This window comes from Cricetulus griseus, chromosome X, assembly GCF_003668045.3.
Source record: "Cricetulus griseus strain 17A/GY chromosome X, alternate assembly CriGri-PICRH-1.0, whole genome shotgun sequence".
NCBI classification, from domain to species: domain Eukaryota; kingdom Metazoa; phylum Chordata; class Mammalia; order Rodentia; family Cricetidae; genus Cricetulus; species Cricetulus griseus.
This window is the reverse complement of record NC_048604.1, coordinates 33,771,887-33,785,825: the sequence shown is the minus strand read 5'-3', so window position 1 is coordinate 33,785,825 and position 13,939 is coordinate 33,771,887. Positions and strand designations below refer to the sequence as shown.

The following is a 13,939-nucleotide window of genomic DNA, read 5'->3' as shown; positions in this document are numbered from 1 at the left end:
CATTTGCTTGAAAATTCTTTTTCAAACTCTTTACTCTGTCTGTCTTTGCTGTTGAGGTATGTTTCTCCTATGATGCAGATGGATGGATCCTGTTTTTGCATCCATTGAGATGGGGGTGGGGAGGAAACGCTCTTATCTGTGTGTACTTTTCTTATGGTTTCACTAGTTGATATTAATTATTGCATGTGTTTTCAGGAGTGTAGTTTACATCCTTGAATTGCCGTTTTTCTTCTAGTATGTAATGTAGTGCTGGGATTGTGGATAGGTATTCTTTAAAGGTGGCTTCATCAGAGAATTGTAGTTTTTGCATTCATGGTGATTGAAAGTTCTGCTGGGCATACTAATTTTGTTTTCCCTCAGTGGTCTCTCGGTGTCTGCAAGACAACTGTCCAGGCACTTCAGGCTGTTACAAGTTCCATTGAGAAGTCGCGTGTAATTCTAAAAGATCGGCCTTTATACGATATTTTTTTTTTCTTGCAGCTTTCAATGTTGTTTCTTTGTTCTCTATGTTTAGTGTCTTGACTATTTCATGGCAGGGCAGTTTCTTTCCTGGGAAAATGTATTTGGTGTCCTGTAAGCTTTTTGTACTTTTACAGGCATCTGCTTTATATATGGAAACTTTTCTACTATGATAATATTGAAAATATTTCTGGGATTTTGAGCTGGCTTTCTTCTCCTTCTGTTTTGATATTCTTAAGTTTGATCTTTTTTATAATCCTACATGTCCTGTCAGAAATTTTTTAGATGTGATATTTTCCTTTATCAGTGTATCAATTTCTTTTATTGGCTGTTTTACAGCTGAGATCCTTTCTTCCAACTCTTGTGTTCTGTTGGTGATGCTTGCTTTTATAGTTCCTCTTTGCTTCCTGATGTTTTCCATCTCTAGGATCCGTTCAATTTGTGTTTGCATCTTTTCTGTTTTCTTTTCCTCCCTATTTTTGAGTATGAGTTATTCGTATAAGTTTATCCAGATTATTTAAAGGGAGGTACTGCAGGTGTAAATTTACCTCAAAGGAAATTTTGGAGACAAAACACACATACACACACATACACACACATACACACACACACACACACACACACACACACACACACACACACAACTTAGGTGTCTGGAGAATCAGCTCAGTGATTAAGAACACTGGGCTGATCCCTAAAGGCACACAGTTGATTCCCAGCACCACTTGGCTCACAACCCTCTGTGTCTCCTGGTTCCTAGGGGTTCCAGTCCTCCTCTAGTCTGTACAGGCATCAGGCAGTCACTTGAGTAACAAACAAACTTGGACAGAAGATAATCAGGAAGGGGAAATGGAAAGGAAAGCTGTGGCAATTCAGATAGGAATTGGGAATATTAAGGCATTGATTAAATGCACCATTACAAAGTCGATTTGACACTCTGAGAACAAGGTTTTAAATTTTAAGAAATTTCTGGTCTCTGCCACCCTAATGTACCCTTATCGAGGGCAGGTTGATATCTATGTACTATGATAAGATAATTTCATTAATTGTTTTGGGTTGCTTGTGTTAAATAGGCCCCATGTCTTAGCCTTTGGTACTGCGATAAATGATAAATAGAAAGCAACCTGGATAAAACGTAAATAGATAGAAAGCAATGTGGATTAATCTGGGGTGAATGGAGATCACATTTGACTTTAATCGTTGAGCAAATGCATTTTTTTTATCTCCTGGATCATTTGGATGTCCTGATCTAAGATCTTGGTCATAAACCCTAAATTGTTGATGTGAACTCCTGAATAGAATTGCACTGTTATTCCTAGGGTAACTTGGTCTTTTGATCAAAAAATGTTTTGGGTCAATGAGATTATAGGTGGTTTGTCTGGTGTGTCTAAGCTTTTATGCTTATAGAAAAGTAGTGAAAAAATTACTTGTAAAATAATTAGTATTTGAAGCCAAATAATAATGATGGCATTCATTGTCTTAATATAAACCAGGGTACATATTTAAGGAACAGGTATAAAAACTGAGCGAATATTTCTTTTCGCTGGGTTTCTACCTGCTATGTTTTGTGCAAACTGGCACTCAAGAGCGCTGTGGAAGCTGGGCTTTTGGAGCACAAGCCTTTACAGCCAGCAATCGGGAGGCAGAGGGAGAGGCAGGAGGATCTGTGTGAGTTTGAAGTTCGCATTTTCTACAGAGCGAGTGCCAGCGCAGGTTCCAAAGTTACACAGAGAATTTCTGTTTCGTAAAACAACAAAATAAAACCAATACAGCACCTTGGAAATCATGCTGCAGCTCTTTTTTGCCCTGCCCTGCCCTGCCCTCCCTATTCTAGACCTGGTGCTAACTGGCACACACTAAACTCTGCCCTTTGTATCTTGGCAACAGGGCAAGTCCTGGCAGTGATTGGAGGGCTCCAGTAGCCAACCGTGGAGAGCGGGAGGAGGGTCCAGGAAGAGACTCTTCCTCCCTCGGCACCTGGCACATTCCTCTTGGAGATGGCTTGGAATCCAAGGCGCGGTCGTGGCAGTGGCAACGTGACGGGAAACCGTGAGGGTACCTGGTTCTTTCTAGTTGTGTCTCTGCGAATGTAGCCCCTGGTCCCCTCGCCCTCCTTGGGGTCCCGAACCCTCCTCGGGGTCCCCACTGGTCTGGAAGGATGCTTCCGGGGACTCCTCAGCATGGCCACACAGGCTGCATTAATTGGCGCCTGATGGCAGCTTTGCCAGTCGGGGACTCAGTGCCCTGTTCTCCTGTCTTCTTCCCCTCAGCACTACCTTCCACCCTGTCTGGTCCTGGGTCCGTTGTCCTACATGCCCCCCTCCGTTCTAGACGGGAAACTTAAAAATCACTGGCATTAACAGTTGGTGAAGGGGGCGGGAACTAAAATGGTGGGGATTTTCAAATGAGGAGGTGGAGTCTCTTGCTAGGTCATGACCCATGTGACTGTCATATGCAAGTCCAGAGATAGCTTTCTGTGGGCTTTAGTAATGGTAACTGAAAGCGGGAATTAGATTGGTGGATTTCTTCGTCTTTTTGTAGCAACTATGACCAACTCCGGCCCTTGCCATTGCTTTACCTATGTCCCTACCCATTACTAATCACTGTTGTCCCCTTCTGGCCCTTTGTCCATATCCTCTTTGTCATTGCACGTGTCATCGCTATTCTCTGAGCCTTGAACTCGTACCCTGCAGGACTTCTTATATAATATCTGAGGACTATACAAATGAGAGACAGGTAGTGCAGAGATGAGTGTGCCAAAATAGGAAACAGCCGGAACAAGGGAGGCCGGGTATATAGACGGGAGGAGTCCCACAGAGGCATGAACCGGGGAGTAAAGTGGGATCCCAGTTCTGGAGAAGGGGCTGCACTTAGGAGGAGAGGAAGTGTAGAAACAGCCTGGTGGTGCAGAGGGCCATCTTGCCTAGGGAGGAAGAAAGGAAGTGAATTTAGAAGGGACACAGTAGGCTTAGTAGCATTCTGAGATACTCAGTGCTGTAATTTTAAAAAGTGGTGCAAGACAGAAAGATTACATTTGACAGAGGTCAAGTGGAGGATTTTTTTTATTATTTTTTTATTAAGGAATGGGATATGGGAGAGGGCAGAGCAGAGACAGGCCTTTTGGGCACAGCAGCAGCAGAAGAGAGATGAGGGGGAGAGACAGGGAGAAGCAGAGAGATTCAGGAAGTGGGCAGGGCCTTTTTAAAAGGGAAAGTAGTGACTGCACAGGTGGTGCTCTTAGTTGCTGCAGCTGAGGGTCTAGCCTGTCAAAGCCCCAAGGGCAGGCCAGTACAGATGCCTGAATACTAACACTCAGATGCTGAGGCAGGAGCAGTGCTGGCCCTGGGAGGTTTTGAGGGTAGCTTGCGCAAGACAGCAATCCCCTGTCGAAAGGATAAGGGTGGAAGAGCAAGTGGGAGCAGAGCTTAGGAAGAGGAAGGGAGCAGGACGACAGCCATCGGCAGTGCTGTGGAAAAGGAGGCAGCCGTAACCTTATCTGGAACCAACAGCCTCTTTTTAAAGGCATGGTGATCTAGATGAAAAGGTCATTGAGTAAATATGTGCAGTTTGCATCCTTCTAAGGTTCCTGAATGTGTGTAGAGTTGGAATTTCTCAGACAGTGGGGTGAATATTCAGAGGAAAAGGTGTCAGCTCAGCACACCTCAACACCAAGTTCTTAGCAAAAAGGAGATTTATTTGCTCCACAGGGACAGTGGGCAGGGAATACAGGGACAAAGTCAGGAGATATAGAGCATGAGGGAGAAGGGCTAGAGGCCAGTGAGAGTAGTCGGCAAGTGGGATAAAGGCTGCCTCTGAATAAAGAGGAGACAGGTGTGGCCCATAGGGAAATGGCAGTTTATGAAACCCACAGAAGCAGCTGACTCTGGACAGACAGCTGGGTGGCAGCCTGCATAGGACCAAACTAGGCTCTCTGAGTGTGGGTGACTGTAGTGTGTCTTGTGCAGTCTATGAGTCCATAGACAGTGGTCCCCGGATTTATACCTGGTGCTTGACCTGGCTTTTTGGAGCCCATTCACTTTGGAAGGATACTTTCTTTAGCCCAGATAAAGGGAGAGGGCCTTGGTTCTGCCTCAAAGTAAAGTGCCAGAGTTCCTTGACTCCCCATGGGAAGCCTCACCCTCTGTGAGATGTGGATAAGGTGTATTGTATGATAGGGGCCAGCAAGAAGAGGCAAGGTAGTGGGGACTGAGAATGGTGGCAAGGTTTCTCTGTGGCTTTGTAGGCTTTCTGGAACTAGCTCGTGTAGGTTGGTCTCTAACTCACAGAGATCCGCCTGCCTCTACCTCCTGAGGGCTGAGACTAAAGGCGTGGGCCACCAACGCCCAGCTTGAGAAAAGATTGTTTTTATCATTTAAAAATGATAAAAGGATAAACCCCATACTAGGATGAGGTGTTTAATTTTAATTGCGCATGTTAATTAAGTGTTCCAAAGGGGGTTTTTGATTGTGGACTCCCAATAAATTTGATAGCCTCACCTTGGTGGTTGGTCTCAGGAGGAAGTGTCTCAATAAGGGCATTCACCTTGGTGGCTATCTTTAGGAATGTAATCTCATGATTTTTAGCAAGGCAGAGGGAATGGGGGAAAAGGGCAAGGCCTTCCAGTGACAAGTTTGCGGTGCTTTTCTGTTTTATGATTGGGTTGCTGGGTGTTGGGTAAGTGGATATCATCTCTTTGGATGCTTCCTCCTGACATTGGATAATATTTTTAGGGGAACCAAGGAAGCTGGGTTGTTGGTCAAGGTCAGGAAAAATAGTCAGTGTCAGTCAGCGTCCACGCTTTGCAGGACCAACTGAGGCTAGGGAACTATAGTGTATGAGGGTATGCAAGATGCTGAGGTTAAGGAAAGAGCTGTGGCTGGCACTGGAGTACCTGGAGCTGTCTATAGATGATCTGAAATTTGTTCAGACAGGTAAAGTTGAGGGATTTATTGAAAAAATATTTTGGATGTACTTTGGAACTTTTATGTTCATCGTCCTAGTAGTTTGTAAGAATAGTCCCAAGACAAGGAAACGGAAGAGATCACACCCTCAGGTGTGGGATTTAGGCAGGAGAACTTATCTGGATTCTGTTTGAGAGTTCCGAGGTGCCAGGAAAATTTAGATTGGCTATATAATTTTAATTGGGGAACAAGTATTACCTGAAAGCTCTAGCCAGTATGGACTCCACTGTGCAGAGTGGACTGGGAAGATTGGCCATGGTGGCAGAGGACCCTGACTGGAGGTGACTGAGGAGAAAAGCAGGCTGGGAGAGAGAATCTGAAAAGGACAGCTGTTCATCTAGTTCTTTGTGAGAGGAAAGGGTGTGGCTAATAACAGGGAGTGGTGGCATGACATGTTATCAACAGTTACGTGTGTCCCCAAGGTGCAGAGGTGTGGTTAGGGCCTGAGGGGCATGACCTGTAGCTCCAGTGCCTCTGTGGAAGGGGGGGTAGGGGGTAGCAGTCTTGCAGCTTCAGAAGAAGTGATGAAGACAGGGTTGGGATCTATAGCCATGATCTTTGAAGCCTGAGCAAAGGAAGTGGATGGGAGCTGTTGTGAAGAAAAAGGCAAAATTCATGTCAGTTCTGGAGAGATAGCCTTTCATGGTTAGGGAAGAGGACATGAGGGAATGGAGTGGGAAAAACTTGAAAGGAGCAAGTTAAGGGAGAAGTCTGGAGGGGTCTTGCAGGACTGGCTGTGTATTCTGACTATAGATGAGGGAGGGGGGTGAATGGGACTCAAAAGTACAGAGAGAAATAAAATGTCTGAAGGGGGAGAGGGTGCACCACTTTAACCCCAGCAGATCCTGGCAGATCTCTGTTAGTTCGAGGCCTGCATGTTCTACAAAGGGAGTTCCAGGACAGCCAGGGCTGTTCCACAGAGATACCCCCATCTCAAAAAACAAAACCACAAAAAAGAAAAATCTGAAACAACTTTTCATATAGTTCAATTACTATCTTGGACTCATAAATGACTTGATTAAGCCTTTACAGTTTACTTAAACTTTCATATTTTCAGACTGTAACACATTTTTGGACTGTCATAACTTCATATCTATATATTTTATAAATTACTTTTTAGACCTTCATAACTTGTATCATTTGTAACTTGTCCTCTTTTTATTTGTTTGTTTTGGGTTTTTTTGGGGGGGGTGGTTCAAGACAGGGTTTCTCTGTGGCTTTGGAGCCTGTCCTGGAACTAGCTCTTGTAGACCAGGCTGTTTGCAAACTCACAGAGATCCACCTGCCTCTGCCTCCCTAGTGCTGGGACTAAAGGCATGCACCACCAACGCCAGGCTACTCGTCCATTTATTTTAATAACCTTTAGAAACTCTAATCTTTGTTAGTGTTAATCCAGTCAGCAAGGTAAACTGTACATATGAAATGGACCGACTGGGCATTTATTGTTAAAGCTCCAGTCAGCCATCACAGTTTTCAGAGATCTGAAAAGGGTAAATTTGAGTAGGAAGTATAATTTAAATGGGTTTTGCATTCATTAAAATGACAGACTTCCTTAGTTAGTCATTTGAGGATTGTGTAATTGGTCTTCGGTTGCCAGACAAGAGAAAGCTCCAGTAGCTCCAGTGCCTCTGTGGAAGGGGCGGGTAGGGGGTAGCAGTCTTGCAGCTTCAGAAGAAGTGATGAAGACAGGGTTGGGATCTATAGCCATGATCTTTGAAGCCTGAGGAAAGAAAGTGGATGTCAAGCAAACAACAAGCCTTTGGCTGTCAGACTCAGGTCTGAGGAAATTTTCCCATAGAGGAAGAATTTGGGAAAATTGACCTTACTTTAAGAGGCAGAGTACAGCAGTTAGTCCAAAAGTATCCACAGTTTGTGCAGGTTCCTGGCAGCAGGTGAGGCATGGGTAAGTTTTTCTCAGTGGTTTGTATTACTTGGGTCCAAGGTGGAGTTGCTGGTGTGGTAACCCATCTGTTTTCTTTGGAGACCTTAAAGTTTTCTTGTTAGGATGAGGGTCTCTATTTATTGTGGGAAGTTTTTCGTTGAACATTTTAAATGCCATATTAAGCAGATGTCTGAGGAGTTTGAGGTTTTAAGTTTACCTGATTTTAGTCTTAACCTTGTATTAGATGTGTGTAGTTTGAGGAGGGAGGGTGGAAGAATGAAATTTTGTTGAAGGGAAGTTTTGGCAGTGTGGGACAGAATTAAGAGATAAGAGATTTGAGGAATGTGTGTTTGTGTAAGCTTCAGGAGGAGTTTCAGGCCAGAAAAGCATTACGCTGAGAAAGTGGTAGGATGGCAGTTTGGCTGGCCTTAACAATATAAGTATGCTGGCATAGGAGCCAGTGACAAAGAGCTGGGAATGGACTAGGCAGGGACATAGTGTCAGGTGTGTGTGGGGTGCATAATGATGGGGTCTTTTTGGAATGGGAAAAGCAAGCAAGGGAACAGGAGGAGGTGAGGCTGATTGACACAGCCATTTTGTTTGGGTTACCAGTTGCTAAAGAGACTTGGAAAGGCTGAATTGGGGCATTGACTCTTCCCGTACTGGCCAGGCTGAACTGGGCTGGGCAGATTGGCCATGGTGGCAGAGCACCTTGACTGGAGGTGACTGGGGAAGAAAGCAGTCTGGGAGAGGGAATCTGCAAAGGACAGCCATGTCTCTAAAAAGGCTGCTGGCCACCTGAGGCAGAGGGCGGGGCTTTCCCATGGTCCCAGGGAAAGAGTTGGCAGGCAGGATTCTGCTGTTTTGACTGCAAGGGGTACAGGTACAGATTGCTGAGCTGTGGTTAGGAGCAGGCAGAGAAGCAGTTGATTTCACTACTTGGGGGACCGGCCTCCAGTAGCACAGGACTCAAAAGGAAATCCATGGAGTCAGTATATTGTGAATTTTTATCTGAGGGGTAAGGGAAAAACACTCCCACACTCTATTGATGGTTCTCTTCTTTATTCTTGTTCTGTATTCTATATTCTCTTTTCTTTTTTTAAAGATTTTATTTATTCATTATGTATACAACATTCTGCTCCCATATACATCTACACACCAGAAGACGGCACCAGATCTTATAACAGATGGTTGTGAGCCACCATGTGGTTGCTGGGAATTGAACTCAGGACCTCTGAAAGAGCAGTCGGTGCTCTTAACCGCTGAGCCATTTCTTCAGCCCTATATTCTCTTTTCTTATCTATATCCACAAATGCTCCTTCTGTCAATCTTGGTGTTTTTCCTTCTCACTAGCTTGATGTTTTCCTCCTAATTCTCATTCTTGGTGGTTTCCTTCTAACTCTATTGTCATTCTTTCCCTTACAGCTTATATACCCCTTCAAAATCTTGCAAGCAATATAAAAATTACAGTGTGGTTACATGTATTTTTCAAGTGAATGCTTATAATGAATACATGTAAAAAATGTTTTTCTATGTGCCTTTCTGAAATTGCAGATTGTTTTCTTGGATTTTTCACCTCAAAGCTATTTGACAAAAACATCTTAGTCTAACTTTAAGTTATTTTCAGAGCTTTGTTTCAGCTATGATGAACTCCAAAACCTATGAACACATCTCCCAGCATTAAGATTAACAGAATTTAAAGTAGCTGGGCTACTGGGACTCAATTGTTTTCCTTAGTCATTAACCTAAGCCACAGTCTGTAAGGCTCCTCAATAGAAACTCGTGTGTTCTAGCTGTGTGACACTTCCTTGTTTTATTTTTTAGCCTCTGCAGCCTCTGCTTTATCAGAGGCATGGGGCAACATTTTACCCTACCTTTACCTGTATTTTTTCATTAAACTAACCTCTATCATAATTCCATACTATATTTATTAAAAACCCTCACTCAATCATCAAAATCTTACTTAAATTAGCACAGTTACTGTATAAAATCATTGCTTCAGTTAAACAGTACAGCTTAGAAGGAAATCATCTTCATAATAATCCACAGGTAAAAATGCACAGTAGAATGGGATAAACATGCTACATTACAGGCAGTGGGGATCTCTCCACACCCACTCACACCATGTCAGACACCAGAAAAAGATGGCAGCGGCAAACATGAAAAGGCACAGAAGAAGCAAAAGACATTCTGAAGTCTGTGGTCTCAGGACCTTGCCTATCGGAGATTAACCCTTCAAGGATTCGCCTCCTGGTGGCCTGACACCTCAAATTTCAGTTGCCCCTGGCTGCTCCTCTGACGTGGCCACCAGCAAGTCAGGACAGGCAGGTTTGAGACATAAGCAGGGACAGCATAGGATGTTTTAGAAAGGAAAGACAGGGATAGTTGGAAACAAGCTATGTCTCAAGAGAGGGAAAGGGGGTCCTATGTCTTCTTGTTTCAGTCCTTATGCCCATCAAAGTGTAAAGGTTGTCATTTTTTTTGGTTCTTAGGAAATATTAGGGCTATTTTTGAGTGTTAGGATGCATTAGTAATTTTGAGTGTGTTGGAGTTTTCAGTCAGGATGGAAAGAATGGATTTTCATTCCTAAGGGTGGCCTTGGGCCAGGGCTGAGAGGTAGGGCGTCCACTGGTCTTGAATACCTAAGGAGACCTCTGGGAGGGAGGGGTCATCACTCAAGCTCTGTCATTGGGGGGGTGGACAATAGTGAGAGGAGAAATCCAGGACCTGTCAGACAGGATTTTTTGGACCCTTAAGACACTAGATTCCAGTGCTGTGGCCACCAAAAGTGAAAGGAAAACTTCCATCTAAGGCTAACAGAGTGTGCCTATCATCTGTCCAAGGGAGTTTACCATAAACCAGTGAAGGTCATAGTGGGGTGCAGTCTCTCCAATCCCACAGGGCAGAGCAGAGACACCAGATACTCCACAGCTGTCGTCTGATAGCCTGAGGAATGTTTAGGTCAGCAAGGGTGGGAGATTTATCAGTCAGCCACTGTTGAATGAAGAGATAGGGCATCAGGAGGTCTGAATATTCAAGAACTGGATCACAGGGGGTGGGGGGGCATATACCTATCGGAGTCTCGGAATCATTTTGTAGGGAACCTCAACAGCAGTTCAAGATACTGCAAGACCAACTTGTCAGCACAAAGGAAATTTAATTGCCTCAGAGGACAGGGAATAAGAGATAAAGACAGGAGATAGAGGATGAGAGAGAAGAAGGGCAGGGATGTTTGTCCTGCAGTGGTGGCACACGCCTTTAGTCCCAGCACTTGGGAGGCAGAGGCAGGCGGATCTCTGTGAGTTTGAGACCAGCCTGGACTACAAGAACTAGTTCCAGGACAGCCTCCAAAGCCACAGAGAAACCCTGTCTCAACCCCCCCCCCCCAAAAAATAAATAAAGACCCCCTCTGGATAAAGAGGAGACAGATAGGCAAATGACAGTTTAAAAAGTTAAAAGGGAAACCCCGAGTTAGGATGAGGTGTTTAATTTTAATTGAGCATGTTAATTAGGTGAGCTATAGGGGGCTTTTGATAGCTGGACCTTGATTGGTAGTCAGCCTCAGGAGGAAGAAGTGGCCAAATAGACACTGGTGGCTAGCCTTTTGAATGTAATCTAATAATTTTTAGCAAGGCGGAGTAAATGGAGGAGAAGGGTAAGGCCTACCAGAGCCATGTCTGCCATTATTGGACTGGCTACAAACCCTCAGTTGCCTTCTCCACTTTTGAACTAGTTATGATCTTTGACTTGTGTTTTTCGACAGGTCTGGCTGTATAGCACAGGCTGGTCTTCAGTTTCCTAGTCTGCCTTTGCTGCCCTCTAGTGTCAGGATTTATTATTATGAGCTTCCAAACCAGACAGATCCTTTGCTTTGCTTTTTCCTGCTTTGAATTTTTTTTGTGTCCTACTTCTGTGCCCCAAATAGATCCATTAAGTACTTTTTACAGACCACATGAAAACACTAGAGAAAACTTTGTTTTGTTTTGTTTTGTTTTTTAGAGACTGGGTTTCTCTGTGTAGGAACCTGTCCTGGCACTCACTCTGTACACCAGGCTGGTCTCGTACTCACAGAGATCCGACTGCCTCTGCCTCCCAAGTACTGGGATTAAAGGTGTGCACCACCACCGTCTGACTCAGAGAAAACTTTTTATTGTCACAAATTATTACATACCAATCCAAATGTCAATTTAAGGTATTAAATACTCACTATTTCATTTTCTAACAATTTCATTTTCTTTTCCCTTAAACACACACACACTCTCTCTCCCTCTCTCTCCCCCCTTCCTCCTTCCCTCTATGTGTTCATGTGTGTACTTGTGTGTGTCTGTGTGTCTGTATGTGCACAGGGCACATGTTTGTGTAGGTGTAAATGAATGTGGATGTGCATACAGCAGTTTAGCAGTCAATCCTGAGGATTGCACATATGTAGCCATTCACACGTTTTGAGACAGTTCTGTCATTGGGTCCTGAGGATGACTGAGTAGACTAGGTTGGCTGACGAGTGAGTCCCAGGGATTGTCTGACATCTGTCTCCTCATCTCTGGGACTATAGATACATACCACTATGCTAACCATTTTCTTTACGTTTACTATTTAATTTCTGTGGGATCATATGGTATATGATCTGTTACACTGCACAGGTGTGGATTACAAGACAAGTTACAGGAGTTGCTTTTCTCTATTCATATTACTGACCCTCAAATATGGGATTTGTATAAGCAATGCAAGATGTAAAGGTTGCATGGCAAGCATTTACCAACTGAGATATCTCTCCTGCCCTCCTAGCAGAATGTATAAGAAACATAAATATTGTCTAATCTAACTAGGAAGATATTATAGCTGGGCATGTAGAAACTTTGGAAATCATTTTGTAGAAAGAATTAGAGGAATATCATTGCTAAAATTATTCATATTTTCGGGTAATACATTAAATCTTTTTCAGTCTCATAGCACATTTATTATTTGTGGGCCCAGATAGCTGTCATTTGCATATAATACAGTTTAAAGATTGCTGCACTGGTTTTTTTCTATTGTTTGAGACAAGGCTGACTTGAAACATACTATGTGACCAGGCTCTCTTGAAGCTCAATAAGTAGCATGGCCTGGCCTCCAAAGTTACTCCTCTCGTCTTGACCTAATAACTACTGAGGTTTCTAGATATGATTCATAATGCCACACTCTTTCATGATTTTTTTCACTTGTGTGATTTGGTTTGGTTTTAAAGAAAGGGTAATGTAATGTAGCATTAAATGGATGTGGGCTAATCTGAGCTGCTAACACAGTGCATGCTTTTCAAGCTCGAGGTAATGAATTTAAACCCCAGGGTAACACATTTAAAAAGATGATATACAGTCAGACATAGTGACACATGCATATAATGAGGCTGGTATAGGAAGATTAGGAGTAACAGGGACTCCTCAGCTATACAGTGATTTCCAGGACAGCCTGTAATGAAACAACAAAACAATAATGTACTTCAAATATATAGTTTCCTCCCCCCTCCCTTTTCCCTTCCCTTTTGAATCTGAAGTACATTTAAATTAAAATTTCCTACTCACCTAATTTTATTAGTGTTTATATTTTAAACACTGAAGTCTGGGCCCCATATTATTGATAGAAGCATCAGGTCATATGAAGTTTTCTCATATCTGTGTTCCAAGTAGAAAACAAAACATTGTTAGGGGGACAGGTGATACTACTCAGTTGTCAGTATACCTAGTATCAAGCCTGACAACCTAGGTCTCACATTAGTAAAAAGAGAATGAATGGGCTCCACAGAGACTTACACATACATACATACATACATACATACATACATACATACACACACACACACACACACACACACACACACCACTAAAATATAAAATCAAAATGATGTATGTTGGATTATTAGCATACCAAGAGGTATATTATGCAGAGATTTCCATGCCACTGGGAACCACACAGAAGCTGACATGGAAACTGTAGCTGATCTTTCTTTGGACCGCCAGCTCCAAAATAATAACACAGAGACTACTTTTTAATTATGAAAACTCAGCCTTAGCTTAGACTTATTCCCAACTAGCTCTTAAAACTTAAATTAACTCATTTATATTAATCTACGATCTACCATATGGCTCATTACCTCTCATCAATATGGTATGTCCAACTTCCTCCACATCTGGTTGGCAAATATCCCTTGCCTCTGATTCTTTTCCAGAGTTCCCTTCTCTGCCCAGAAGTCCTGCCTATCATCTCCTGCCAGCTATGCAGCTCTTTATTAAACCAATCAAAAGGTGCCTTAGGCAGGTGAGGAAGGACAGAGACACATCTTTACACTGCATACAAAAAGATTATTCCAACAGGAAAGTAACAAACATGCTTGTTTTTAAACATTTAGTGTGACTGTATTGCATTCCTGTAATCCTTGCTTCTCTGGAGGCTGTGGCAAGAGAATTGAGAGTTCAAGACCCCCTTAGGCTGCATAGTAAGGTACTTTTTCAAAGTTAAAAAAAAGAAAAAGGGTGGGAATGAGGTTATAGTTTTGTTCATAGAGTAGGTACCTAGCATTCATAAAACTCCCAAGTTCAATCCACAGTGTTGGTATTCAGGCATCTGTACTGGCCTGCCCTTGGGGTTCTGACAGGATACACCC

The 13,939-nt window shown here is 43.2% G+C and overlaps 1 protein-coding gene across 5 annotated transcripts in view; it reads left to right on the top strand.

Moving 5' to 3' along the window:
• Positions 1-13,939, top strand: part of LOC100756984 (sarcoplasmic reticulum histidine-rich calcium-binding protein) — a 114,047-nt gene that overhangs the window by 48,388 nt on the left and 51,720 nt on the right. For all 5 annotated transcript variants that reach the window (XM_027433612.2, XM_027433611.2, XM_027433608.2 and 2 more), the window contains exon 2: positions 2,347-2,514. In XM_027433612.2, the coding sequence (XP_027289413.1) occupies positions 2,457-2,514 (58 nt within the window). In that variant the 5' untranslated portion in view covers positions 2,347-2,456. The remainder of the gene's footprint in view (positions 1-2,346; positions 2,515-13,939) is intronic.